At 34.7% G+C, this 14241-nt stretch overlaps 1 protein-coding gene across 1 annotated transcript; it reads right to left on the bottom strand.

The window, feature by feature from the left end:
* Positions 1-684: 684 nt before the first annotated feature.
* LOC118037137 (AP2-like ethylene-responsive transcription factor ANT) lies at positions 685-4312 on the bottom strand. Its single transcript, XM_035043036.2, has 9 exons — positions 3664-4312; positions 2842-3526; positions 2525-2607; positions 2390-2398; positions 2206-2294; positions 2013-2086; positions 1883-1933; positions 1708-1784; positions 685-1621 (listed from the first exon to the last, which is right to left on the bottom strand). The coding sequence occupies exons 1-9, from the start codon at positions 3983-3985 to the stop codon at positions 954-956; spliced, it is 2058 nt and encodes a 685-aa protein (XP_034898927.1). The 5' UTR covers positions 3986-4312; the 3' UTR covers positions 685-953.
* Positions 4313-14241: the final 9929 nt, after the last annotated feature.

The following is a 14241-nucleotide window of genomic DNA, read 5'->3' as shown; positions in this document are numbered from 1 at the left end:
TTCTAAGAAAACGTAAGAAGAAATAAATAAATAAAATTGTTAATGTGATATTTATATATAAAAAGAAGAGGTATGAGCTTTATGAATATGGTAATTACTAACGAACAATCTGAATAATTCATAGAATGAAACAGGAAGATTTTGATGTCATACCATACTCTTTTTGTATACAATTGACAACTGCATTGAACTGGAAGCAAATAATAATGATTCGAGAATTTTTTTTGTGGGTCAAAAATGATTATGAAAGCACACGGGTGTGAGCACACTGACTGGTAATTGAAATCCACATGTGGACATGAAATTGCTTTTATGCCTAACATCATTATCTTGTAGGGGAGTAAGCTTTGACAGAGAGAGCTTTGAGGTTTTTTCTAACATCGAGTGCCTTCCTCAGTGCAACTGACATAAGCAACCAGTAAAAAATCCTCAAATTTGGAATCAAGAATTTCCACCTTCACACCCTCCCCAACCTTCTTTTAGCTTTTGGAATTATTGGATTTTAATGTAGATTGTAGTGCCATCTTTTGAGAAAGGCCAAGTGATAAACGAAGGAAGCAATCATTATGTTGTGTACATGGAGGACCAGAAGTACTGGTGATGAGATCAGAAACATTATGGTCGAAGGCTCAAAGCAAAAGAGAGAACCATGCATACTCTATTTGTTTTGTTCTGTACTTGAGAGAGGCAATAAAGCTGAGTCTAATTATGAAAATGGTCATCCCATATTGCACAAATCATTCCATAGACTCCAATCATATTGTTTTTAAAAGCTTCCCTCCACCATTAAGGTCAAGAAAAGGAAGAGTTTGAATATTTGAAGCTCTTGTTCATGAACAAAGGTCCCCCCCATGCACCCAAGTGTCGTTTAATTTAACTAAAGAAAACCCAAATAAAAACCAATCTCTTTCTTTGGAAACCTGTTTGCAAAAAAACCCTTGGCATCGTAAGCCCTACGCATCTGTCCAAGCAGCAAATACTGGGGCGTGAGGCAAGGATACTGCAGGCCTCAATTGGGCTGCTGCTGCTGATGGGATCCAAGAGTTGACGTCACCATTTGGACTAGTGAACAACTTGGATGCTGCTGAGGGAGGCATTCCGAAGAGCATTGGCAGGCTTGCTCTATCAGGGCTTCCTTCTCTAGAGCTACTTAAACTGGTCACCAATGAAGAAGCATTTGACATGTGAGCTCCCATCTTGGATGAGTCTTCGAACTCGTGCTGGTGAACTGAGCTCATGCAATCAATTCCAATTACATTTTCAGGGGACAATAAGAAAGCCTGAGTTTTGTAATTATCCATAACATTTGAGGCTTTGTGATCCAGTTGCTGTTGTGATGATTGATAGAGAACCATTTTCCAGTCTGATTCGTTTTCACTGTTCTGTGAGGGCAGGGATTCCCCATTGCTGTTATGAGTAGAAGGAACACTGTGATTGGTAGAAGCATCATCACAAGGTCCTATGTCCTTGTTTCGCCTGGCTAGTTCCCCAGCTAGAAGTGTACTGCTAGCCATGATTCGTTCCACATCATATCTTGTTATGACAAAGTTGGTCACAGCATTAACTCCACGAAATTTTATAGCAGCAACATCATAGGCTTCAGCTGCTTCCTCTTGGGTGCCTGAAGTTTCAGGTTGATTAGATATTAGAATTGGCAGAAGCAAGCAAGTCAATCTTATAAGCACTAAGATTAGCCCTAGAACTCACTGAATGTTCCTAGATAAAGGTCCTTATTTCCGGCAACCCTTCCAATCCGAGCTTGCCATCTTCCATGTTGATGGTGTCTGCTAGGAATTTAACTTAAACAATCATTTTCTTCAAATTGCATAATGCAGATGAGCAATATTAATATGAATATTAAATAGTAGTAGGATATCAAGACCTTGTAACTCCTCTGTACATTGAAGCTCCCCTAGAGAATCCACTGCTCTTCCTGCTCAAAAGGTGCAAGGATTAGATTCAGAACAAAACATGTGCAGGAATCGATATGCAGAAAGGCAAAGGATCCTAACCTTCTCAAATGAGCAACATACTCCTGCCTAGTCATGTTCTTCATTTCTTCAATTTCATTTTGATAATTTTCCAGCTATAAAGAAACAAAAAAAAAAAAAATTGAATTTCAGTACAAGAATTGCAAAAGAGGCCCCCTTCCCCCTATAAAATTGGAACAAAAAATAAAAAATAAAAAAAGGTTAAAATCATTACAGGAAAATTGATATGAGTAGAGGGTCCCCAATACTTGAGTGCAGCTTGATCATAAGCTCTTGCAGCTTTTTCTTCCATATCATAACCCCCTGAAATTTATATTTTGGATTGCCTTCATAAATATTACTCGTGTGTATGCGTGTATTAAAATGCCTGATCATTGTATTACATGAAAAAGGCTTACCAAGATAAACTGAGCATCATCATTTGTTTGAAATGGCATCCCCAGCAAATAAAAAAAATATCAGTGATATATTAAGCATTCAAAACAAGAAAATCATTGGGAAAATGGTTCATTTTCAAGCATTTATTTGCTAACCTTGTCTTCCTTTCCTGCTTTGACCTTCTTTCTTGCAACTGTTGTCCCATAAATGAGCTTCATATCTACCAGTCCATCTATGCCTGATTAAAGAAAATCCATTAAATAATCTGTTCTTAAGAATCTAATGTATACAAAGGGACAGAAAAGCAATTTTTTTGAAAAAAGAAAAGAAAAGAAAGGAGATCAGAGGCACAGACAAGACAGGAAACAAAGACAACAGGGAAGAGCAGTGCAAAAACTAACGTGCAAAGACAGACTTTATTGTAATGAGAAAAAAAAAAAAAAAAGGGATTAAGGATAAAAGAAGCAGTAACCTTGTAACACCTCTATATTGAGAAGTTCTTTGCCCAAATGTATCAATGGACTTCCTATGAACAATTTGCTTCTGATCCACCTTTCCAGGTCCTCTTTTCTTGGTTTCCATGGCCGCACAGTCATTCACAGAAGGTGAGACTTGCAGAGAACCAGTAACACAGCTTGACTGGGAGCCAGGACTCATTGAAAGGCTCAAACACTGCAAATCCCCATATGCCATTGCGCTAATATTTGGCCCAGATTCAGCTCCATTTTCTACCATGCATCTAAGCATCTTCTGCTCCATGGCATGGTTACCTTGATAGTTTCTCGAAACCCAATTCTTCATGCCAGTTATCCCATCATCTCCCATGTTTGGAAGCTTAAGGCTGCAATCTGACCCCTGAGCCATTTGTTTAGCATCCTCTCCTACTAACATCTCGTTGTTCCTAAAGTTAGAGTAACATGGGTAGTGCTGAACTTGGATGTGTTGATGCTGCTGCTGTCTGGGGTTTTGTTGAAGATGGTTTAGACAATTTTGGTTGTTGGGCTCATGATCCGGGTCTTGGTGAAAATACATACTAGGACTACTGTCTAAGCTAAGAGCCATAGCTTCTCTATCATTGCTTTCATAGTGATGGGTCCCCATAGTTGCACCACCAAAGAAGTCCTCTAGTTTTGGTGTTGAAGTAGTTACCATTGTTGCTTCACATAAAAAAAAAAGTCAAACACAAGTGTCCAGAAGTTTGAGAAACAGCATTTACCCCAAGCACAAAACAAAAGCCAAAAGAAAAGAATATACTACAGGTTATTCTAATAAGTTTGAACTATACTAGGCAAACCTTGAGGCTGTGTTCTTGTGAGAGCGTCCATCATACAAAGTGAGCCATCAGACTTGAGTGGCAGCACAGGCAAAGGAGAGTAGAACCCTCCATTTTCACCCTGATCATCAACGCCATAGTAAATGCCATAGTTGAGTTGTGGTAATTGGGAGTGGAAAAAACCTGTTGGGATTGCAGTAGGAATGGCTGCAGAGGGAGACGACGTTTGGTGATTGTGATTAGCACCTGATGGAACCTCCATTTTCATTTGAGGGGACAAAGAGAAGCCTAACCAATTTGCATTATGGTTATTGTGATCATCATCATTGTTCATCGACTTCATTTCTTTTGTGTTTTGATGTTGCCGGATTCTAACTTAGCTGCAAAAGAATCTTAGGCAAGGGCAGGGCAAGACAACGATCGGTCAAGAAATAATCTAATCGTGAAGCAACAACATGGCATTCATTTGTTTTCTAGCTAGTTGAAGAACGGGATATATAGTGGACGCAGGACCAGGTCTAACCACTAACAAATCCAAACTCCTGCTACTGAATCTATGCTCTCTCTCTATCTGAAAAAGATCTAAAAGAGAACAAAGCAATTCCCTCTAAACAAAAAGAATGAGTTCCAGCAAGCAATGCCGGGAATCCTATCTGCATTCCATAGGGATCTGTGTATGAGAAAGACCTCTTCTTTTACTTTACCCTGTGCTCCCTTGTTGCCTTTTTTTTTTTTCCTTTTCTTTTCCTTAATTAATACCGCCATGATCCCAAGATACCATTAAGGGTTCGTTTGTCATACACGGTTGTTTCTGATTGCGTCTCAGCAAGTGTTTGGCTGTGTTTTTAAAATGCGTGTCGTCTGAAAATATATAAAATTGATATATAGTTTTTCAATAAATTGAATATTTTTATATCAAAAATAAAAATATCATTTAAATAAAAAATATTTTATACTAAGTATTAAACACACAAATATTCCTGGCGGTACCAGTTACACCACATTGTTTTTACTTGCATTTTAAAAATATATTTCTTAAAAAAATAAAAATAATATTATTTTAATATTTTATAATAATTTTAATATGTTAATATTAAAAATAAATAAAAATCTAAAACAATTTGTTAAAATGTAAATATATCTTGGTGTTGATTTTTTTATATTTTAAAGTATTTATTTTTTATATTTTTATATAATTTTGATGTAATAATGTTAAAAATATATTTTAAAGTAAAAAATATTAAAAAAAAGAAAGAAGAAAAAGGGGATTTCAGCTCCATGCCCTGCAAAACCCAGCAGGCATAACGAAGTCTCTATGCACTACGTATAGGCCAGTATTTGATAAATAAAATATAAAGCAAATAAAAATAAAAGAAACATCTTATCAAACACGAACTAAACCACATCATGCTTTTGCTTTATTAATGCGAGAAGCGCAGGCATCAGTAGATTTCACAGCACGGGGCAGAAAGAAAGACAAAGCGGTCCATCTTGTAGTCACTTCAATGTTCAGTCCTGCAGGGCCTACTTTATTTCCACCTCACAGGGATTTATAGATAGATATAGGCGGGCAGCAGCAAGGCATCTTGTCTTCTGTCTACCACCCCCTCCTCTCTTTGGGGTCTCTGCCACACATTTGAAGCGAAGACGACGCCGTATTCACTGAGCATCTTACCTTGCCAAAGTCAAGCTCAGTCCTCTGACCGTCTTTCTTGTCTTGTCCTGCCTGGAGCGTAGCTGTGATACTTGATTCGAGACCGGTTCGAAAAATGAGTTCAGTTTTCCGAGTTCTCGTGTCAAGATATCATCCTAGCCCTTCGAAAAATGAGTTTTATTTATTTATTTCAGTCGAGTTAACTGAATAATTCAAAATTCAATTAAATTTATTTATTTTTAGTGTATATACATGGCCTAGTTCAATTAAAAACTTAGCTCAGTACACGAGTCCTGTGAAAAATTGTCTTCGGTGCAAGAGACCTGGTTACCATGGAGTGCGTACAAGCTAAATGGAACCAAGCAAGCAGAGGACCTCCTCGGCTGGAGATTGGTTTGGTTTATTATGGATTGTGATTCTGACAAGTCTTGAAGATGTTTAGTTTAGGTTACTTGCATGAGGTTCAAATCTTGATTCTCACGGACAGCAGCTTTTTACAAAATATTTTTTGTCCTAAAATACTCGAAAGGAAAATGGTCAATAAAAAAAACAGTACACTAACCAAATGGAAGTGCTTCTTGGAGAGTTACCTGATGGCATCATAGTGCTTTATAAATTCAAATAGTTAATTAGTTGGTTAAGAATATGTATCTTCTGTTCAAATCTTAAAATTAATATTTAAGAAAATTTATTAAATTTATCTTCATATATTAAAACAATATAAAAATATACTATTAAAATCATATAAAAAACATTAATCTAATTAACTCACAAACTAGTTCAAATATAACACTTAATATGGAGACAAATCATGATGCTCTGCCGCAGAAACTCATGCCCAGCCGCATAAACTATATCCAAAGAAGGCAACAAAAATCACTTGCGCGGTTGCAAACTATATGCTTGGATGCTGTCAAATTTCCAATCAAAATTGATTGCAACGAGAAAGTTTCATAGCTTATAGGTAAGAGATTAAATTTATATCAGTTACCGATAGAAAATCCAATCACTAAAAATCTATGGTGCATGTCAACATCTGTGCGTGCAAGGTTTATTTTGGTTCGTTGCTTCCATCTAGCGACAGAAATTTTCGCCGCTAATAGGTCAGCGATTGAGTTTATATTGGTTGTTGATGAAAAAAAATCCATTGCTAAAAAGCCTGTTTCCTTGTAGTACTGTATGGCAGAATGTATGCATGCAAGGAAAACACAAAAAAAAATAATTAAAAGAATTTAATATTTTTTAAATTATTTTTGAAATGTTTATGATAAACAAGTTCGAAACATCACAAATATATATGTGTATTGATATTAAAAATAATAATATTTTAATATATTTTTAATCAAATACCAAAAGCCCTCATGCAAAGGAAAATATGTTTAGTTTTTACTTCCTCGCTCCCGTTGTTAATCTATCTGACCTTTTATTACTTAAATAGTTTTTTATTACCATTTCACGAAAAAAAAAGACAGGCATGAATGGTTATATAATTTTATGGATTAAGTTAAATGGATTTCATATGTATAAAACCATGGAATTATATGTACTTATGCTTTCGATTGACGTTCCACATACTCATTCACGCGTTAGTTTCCAAGCATATTCTTTCATCCATGACTTCACCCATAAAAACAATTATATCTAGCATGATTTTATTCAATATAGAGCTTAGAATTACATAGATAATTTTTTTTTTTTTTTTGGTAACCCGGGGTGTCCGGGCCAGCTTACGCGCACCACGACTATTCCTCGGGCCCACTGAACATCCTGCAAGCCCAGTAGACAGGTAAGGCACCGCGGGGGTGACATGCTGGTACTCTTAAGGATCGAACCCAGGACCTTCGCAAAGACAAGCTTTGCTGTTGACCAATGAGCTAGACCCTCAAGTGTATAATTACATAGATAATTTGATATAGCTTGTGGTTGTTCAATTTGTAGCTGAATATTTGTAATTAATATATGTTTCAAGTATATATGATGACCTTACTTTATGGCTCCTGTCAGCTTGCTCTGAGGTTTTACTAAATTCAAGGTTGGTTTGGAACGAAGTTTATCTCAATTCTCGTGTCGGTCAAATGTTTGACATAGTTTCTATCAAGGATGTTCCGAGTTGATAATGTTTACTTAATAAATTTCAAGATATGTGCATGCAAGATCATGCATGACCGAGCTCAAGAGACAGATTTTCGCGGGGAAATGATTTGGTTTGGAAAAGAAAGGAGGAATTTCAAGAGAGATTGATGTACAGAGAACGGATGGAATGGAAAAGAAAGATCCTTTTCTGATTGAAGTAATGATGAGCAAACCCACCAGCAACAGCACTAGGGCATTAAAATGCTTGCTAGAAATGGTTCCTGGGCCTAGCAAAGGAGCTTTGGTTGCCTCGGCAAAACTTGCTTTTACTCGTTCTCGACACCCTTTGGTGGGGAAGCAGCACCTCGGTGTCTCCTCTCTTTAACAAGGTTCCCAGTGGTCCTTCAACAGAACTACAGTTAGGTCAACTGTCCTCGATGGGCATTGACCACTATACCCTCCATGACAGAAACTCCAAAACTCCGTGACTTTTGAAAGACTGGACTTTGTTTCATAGTCCAGTGTCTCTTCCAAACTGTGTATTAGTCTACGGGTTAATTTCTGGTTTAAAAAAGCAGGTTTAAAAACAAGGCATGGGCTGCTACCTCTCGCACCACAAACGGGATTTTAGTTTAGCATGCAAGGTATTGAACATGGCATGGGGTTTTGAAAAACCTTGACTGCCCTACCTAGGGCGTTGATTTCCCAAGCTTTTCTAGTAACATATAATGATAGTTCAGCTGAAGGACCGGTACTTCCTAGCCCAGCGTCGATGGTCAAGACATCAATGCTTGGATATGACAGCTGAAGACACACTCTCCTCAAGGCCTAATCTCTTGTTGATTCGTTTAGGGATGTCAGAAGCCACGACATGGCAACTATACTCAGCAAATGCCTTGCGATATTCATAGCCAATCTCACCTTTCGCGGAGCCTGTAGCTAGCACAGCCTCAAGCCCGCTTTTGCTCTTTTTTTTTTTTTTTTTGTTAATGTTGCCGAGAGAGATACTCTTGATTGACGTAAAAGTTAATACAAATTTATTCCTTATTGTTGAATTTTAGAAAAACAAATACAAATACAAATTTGACATGCCAAGTGAACAACAATATCTCGAGAATGATGAGACACATGAATCTATTGGCATGATAGTTTTTAAAATTAACTGAATTGAGTAATGGGTTAAGAAAGTTGATTTAATTGTTTTTAAAAATTGAATTAAAACGATTTTGTTTTAATAAAAAAAATTAATGAATTGGTAATCAAATTTTAAACGAAATCTTAATTTTTTTTCTCATTAAGTTTACCAATTCAGGCGTCAAATCCAGTTTTTAAAACAATAACCTGACACTTTCATTGTAAAGCTGATCAATAAATTAAACGCAGGGGTGTTTAGAAACTTTTTTATACACTATTACATCTTGTATACATTACTATTATCATAAAACATGTATAAGGCAGTACTCATGAAATACCTAAAAGGAAAAATAATTGATTCATTAAAAAGAAATTGGTTAATCCCTTTTTTTCATTATTTATCTAATTATACATTATATAAAACAATAAATAATGGAACATAAGCTTAGACCACTACGAATTAACATAGCACTTTATTTAATTAGAAAAAACCTAGAAATGCTTGAACTTAAGCGAGTAAATGATCACACACGTGTGTGTGTATAAAAAAGAAAAACTAAGAGTATTAAATTCATATTTGTGACTGTGTAGTGGATGATGATGCACTGCGATGACGAAAAAAGGCACCAATTATTCAAAAATCATAAGCAAAAAAGTGAGGCAATTCTAGCCGTTAATGATCCCTGTGGATGCCAGTTTGTTTTCCGTGACCGTGCATTTCATCAAAAGTGGTTTCCTCGTAGCAAAATTTTGCTTTTTTTTAATTATAAAAAAATTAATATATATATATATATATATTATTTATCGATTATATTAAAATTTATCATTAATATTTTAATTGTTATATATCTTATTTTGATCATCTCTTAGAATTGGATTTTATATAATTTTTTTATTTTTATTTTATTTACTATTATTTAATTTTTTCTCTTGTTAATTTTGTAATTGATATTTTTTATTTTAATTATTATTTTTTTATTGATATTTATTTTACTTGAAATAATTTATGAAATTAATTTTTTAAAAATTTTAATTTTTTTTTAATTTTTTATTTATTACGTCTAATCTCAAGGTCGTGTTTACGACTGAATTTTAAAAGTGTTTTTTAAAAAAAATTAATTCAGTAAATTAATATGTTTTTTATGGGTTTCAAATTATTTTGATGTGCTGATCTTAAAAATAATTTTTAAAAAATAAAAAAATATTATTGGTATACTTTTCTGAGTGAAAAGCACTTTGAAAAACAACTGCAACCACAACCGCACTTCCAAACATTATTTTATTATATATTTTTTATGTTTTCAAATCATCTTACTATTTATATTTTGATTGATATTTATTTTATTAGAAATAATTTATAAAATTAATTTTATTTTTCTTCAGTTTTTTTATTTATTAAATTTAGTTCTTGTTATTTTTAATAAACTTGAAAAAAATTAAAATATTGATAAGTAATTTTTAATTTTTTTATGATATAATTAAATATTGAAAAAAATTTATTTATTTTTATAATACTATTAAATATTAAAAAATAATATATATTTTAAATTTAATTTTCAGGTAAATAACTTTAAAAAAAATATTTTTGTATAAAACAAACGGCCGTAAGAGAATGACTACGTAACAGTATTAACTATTAAGCGAAACCAATGACGGAGAACATTTTTAATATCAAGTTAACTCCTGATGGAGTTAATTACTCTCTGGTTCTCAAATGTACAGGAACTCCTTGTCACCTTACTTTACTCCTGTAACATCAGAATTTTTCAGATGAGGATAAGAAATATAATAGTAGTTGCTTTTTAAAATGTTATTTATTTTAAATTTTATTAATATAATATTTATTTATTTTAAAAAAATTATTTTTGATATTAATATATTAAAATGATTTAAAAACATATTAATTTAAAATAAAAAAATTCAAATTTTTTCAAAAATACTTTTTAATATCAATGCCAAACACTTTTTAATGGACCTGAAAAAATATTGTTGCAGAGAACAAGAAGTAATAGTGGAAAAAATGGACAAAAAATAACATAGACAACACTGAGATAGATTATTGCACTTGCATGGAAAGCAACTGTGATTCATTATTAAATCGGACTGACTTGATAAATTAACTTGATATCTCATTGTTCCATAACTTAATTTGAATTAGATTTTATTTAAAATTGTTTTAAATATTAACTTGTCTAAACTTGAGAGATTTTACAGGTGAATTCATAATCTGGGTGACCTATCCATGTCTACTTTGAGATTTTTATTTTTATTTTCTTATCCAAAACAAAATAATTATAGAATTGACGTGGCCTCTAAACTGGCGAGGCCCTGAAATAGGTCTTACAACTATAAAGTTGGAAGGTTAATGGAGAGAATTAGACTGAAACGGGTATAATAACTGTGCAAAAATAAAGTGGCCTGTTCATCTGTTCCTGCCAGCTCTTTACAGCCTCCTCCCAACTTAACCTCATTACTCTCTTTACTTGCTTTACCTTCCTCTCAATTTTTCCCTCCCCCGTCCTTTGAATTGTCGTGGTCTAGGGCAAATGTGACATGTCCTTTTCAGAAATAAGATTCTCTTTCTAGACTTCTTTGGTCAGTGTAAGAACTAGCGTTTTGTTTCTTAAAAGGAAATAATATTTCCAAAATTTTGAACAGATTTATCTTGTCATAAAAAAAAAAGGCTAGAGATAGGCTAAACTTAGCGGTGATCATAGCCCTGCTGCGTAGACAAGACCTTGCTAGATTTTGCTTCACAAATAGAGAAACCGATGGAGATTTACATGGGGAGCAAGCAATGGCCCAACCCTATATTCACTTATTGATGCCATCAAAGCACCAATCACCAAGCTGTCCACACTCCTGGAACCCTTGAATTGTATTAAAGAAAGAGCGCAAACAGAGAAAGTTCTGCAGGGATACAAGTGAATAATATTGATACACACACATACAAAATAAGGTAGGGTTTCTTTCAAAGAAAAATCCAAACTCCTATCCCATCTTTGGTTACAAGAGGTGCCTTTCATGTCTGCAACAAAGGCCCTGGAAATATGGATCAATTTGCTTTCCACTTTCGCTTTGTCTTCCCAACAGCACAAGGAATGACACCAAAGAGGGATGTTTGTTTATGGCATTTGGGTGTTTTTCTAAAGAGGTGGCAGACGTATTTGACTTTGGAAAGCATGATTGATTAGGACAGCCATCCGTTTGATTTAACTCTTACTTGGGTGGTTAAATTTCACTTAATTTTTTTAGTGAAAAGGCCAATTTGCATGCGTTGGATTTGGAGTAAAACTGAGCTCCCCGTGACAACTTCATATTCAAAACCCACTGGATGTTAATGAATTTGAAACTTCCTGATGAACTGGGAAAGTTTCCTTAACGTATCTACCAGAGAAACAAGAATTTTCTCATTGCACACCTTTTTACTTTATTGGTTCACTCACTTGAATGGGGAAACATATTCGTTTTTCTGCCGATTGCATATCCATCCTCATGCGACTGGAATTACAGAAGATCCAAGAGCTTTCATCGACTGGAAAAGAAGTGCAACATGTAATGTAATCGTAATTATAAGATTCAACCATGGATCAACCCAGCTCAAGAATCAACTTAGCCAAAACCCATGTCATGATTCCAGTAAATTAATCCCGGTTGATCAAAGTTTGGAATTTTTTAAAAAAGAAATCCTTAAACAATGCTGTTTAAGTGATATTTGTTTCTAACTATCTTGGCTTATATACAAGATTAACTTGTTGAGCTGGCAGAGTTTTATAACAATTTCCCTAATTGATTCATTAATAGTGGAACTATTAGGTCACTGCTTTCGTTTATGGCATGCCTATCCAAGGCAAGAAATGAAATGTATGTGATTATGATAAACACTCGGGAAAAGAAAAGGGAAATCAATGGAGGAAATGTTAGCACAATGCAGCAAGAAGGTAGTTTCTACCATCATTCTAGGTGCACGTTCGAACTTTCAAATATGATAAAGGAGGTTGTTTGTTTGGCAGTTCAAATCATATTTTATAATTTTTTAAAGAAAAATAATCATAGATTGTTTTGATATATTAATATTAAAAATATTTTTTTTTAAAAAAATAAAAAACAATTCATTCTAGCATATTCAAGCCAGAGTCTTCGTACTCCTGTTGAATGAGGTCATTTATACATGTAGCTAACCAGTAGAAATGGTATTCGACAGGATTTTGAAGACCCGCATTGTCATCAATATCACTTAAATTTACTAATCATCATTAAAAAACTGACGTGACAACTGTCCTTCTCTACGGCTCAATGTAACACTAGATTGCTCATTTGCTTTCTCTTTATGATCTCCATTAATGTTTTGCAGACATGATGAACCATCTTTGACTTGGGTCTAACTTTTCATACCCACATTCATGGACATGGGGTTCGCACTCTTTAGATATGGCCCATGCCTACTGTCCCACAGCTACGCTCGAGGAAACAGTGGCCCATGGTTATAATGGGCTTCAAGGTCAACTCAAATGACCCAATTTTGTTTGGATCCAGAGGCATCCTGACGTCCTCGTACTACCACCTGAATGCACACATCATCGGTCTAGGCTCTTGAAGGTCTTGATAGCCCAATCAGCCTAAAGCTCGCCATTGTTGGATTGGACCCGGGAGAATAATTGAGAGCACATCCCTTGGTCACATATACATATCATTCCAAGGATTGGTCCGAGGTTCGTTATCGGCAGTACATATCCCACACAAAACTCAGAACGAGAGCAGCTTTTCAGTGGTTCATTATCACTCCAGGCATTTGCCTCCAAGTAATCAAAAACCATATGTTATAATCATATTAATTATCATACCTTAGCATGGACAGATCCACATGGGTTCAAGGGGAGATAAAGAGCTTTAAACCCCAAGGTAAAGGGACCATCTTCGGGAGAAAACCTCGTCTTCTTCCTTTTAACCCCAGTATTCTATCTAGAACTCAATCAGCTGATTCCCCTGATATTTGGAACAAGAAGCCTTCTTGATAGAATCCTGGGGTTAAAAGGAAGAAGACGAGGTTTTGCTTGAGCTGATCAAGTCATTTCCATCGGTAGCTGGAGAGATTAGCAACTACTTGGAGCATGCCAAACCTTGGTCCATGCAACTAGTGCTATGTAATCATATCTCAGAGTTCAATTGATCATAAACCACTATAAGGCATGCTGATTGTATTTTCCATGGCTTGATAATTACAATGTTCCACGCATGATGACAGCTCTAACAGTACATCGTCATCTTAAACAAAAACCTTTTGTATCCCCCATTTTGAGAAGCTCTAGCAAGAACAAATTCGATTCAAGCAATTCATGCATCATAATCTAGTTCAGGACATGTTAATTTCCGGAGTTGTTCGTCAATTCCGTGCCATAAGTTTTTCATAACATTTCGCAAATTTACCATAGATATCATAGATTCTTTATAACATATTTGACTCTTTGTTATAGAAGCTAAAGCTTCATAATGTGATAGATTAGGAAATATTGAATTCCACTTCAACGTGATCATTACTACAGCAAAACATACGGGGAATAAAGAGCAACTTTTCCTAGTAATTGACATGCAAGAAAAAGAGGATAGATTAACTTTTTTTTTTTTGTTAAAACATACGAGGAATTTCCAAGTAAATGCTCATTCTGGTTATTCTTTTTCCTCCCTCCTCTCAAAATATTCTTCTTTGCATCTGTCAATCAGCCTTTATTTACAAGAAC

This window comes from Populus alba, chromosome 14, assembly GCF_005239225.2.
Source record: "Populus alba chromosome 14, ASM523922v2, whole genome shotgun sequence".
Taxonomy (NCBI): domain Eukaryota; kingdom Viridiplantae; phylum Streptophyta; class Magnoliopsida; order Malpighiales; family Salicaceae; genus Populus; species Populus alba.
This window is presented reverse-complemented; position numbering and strand designations above follow the sequence as displayed.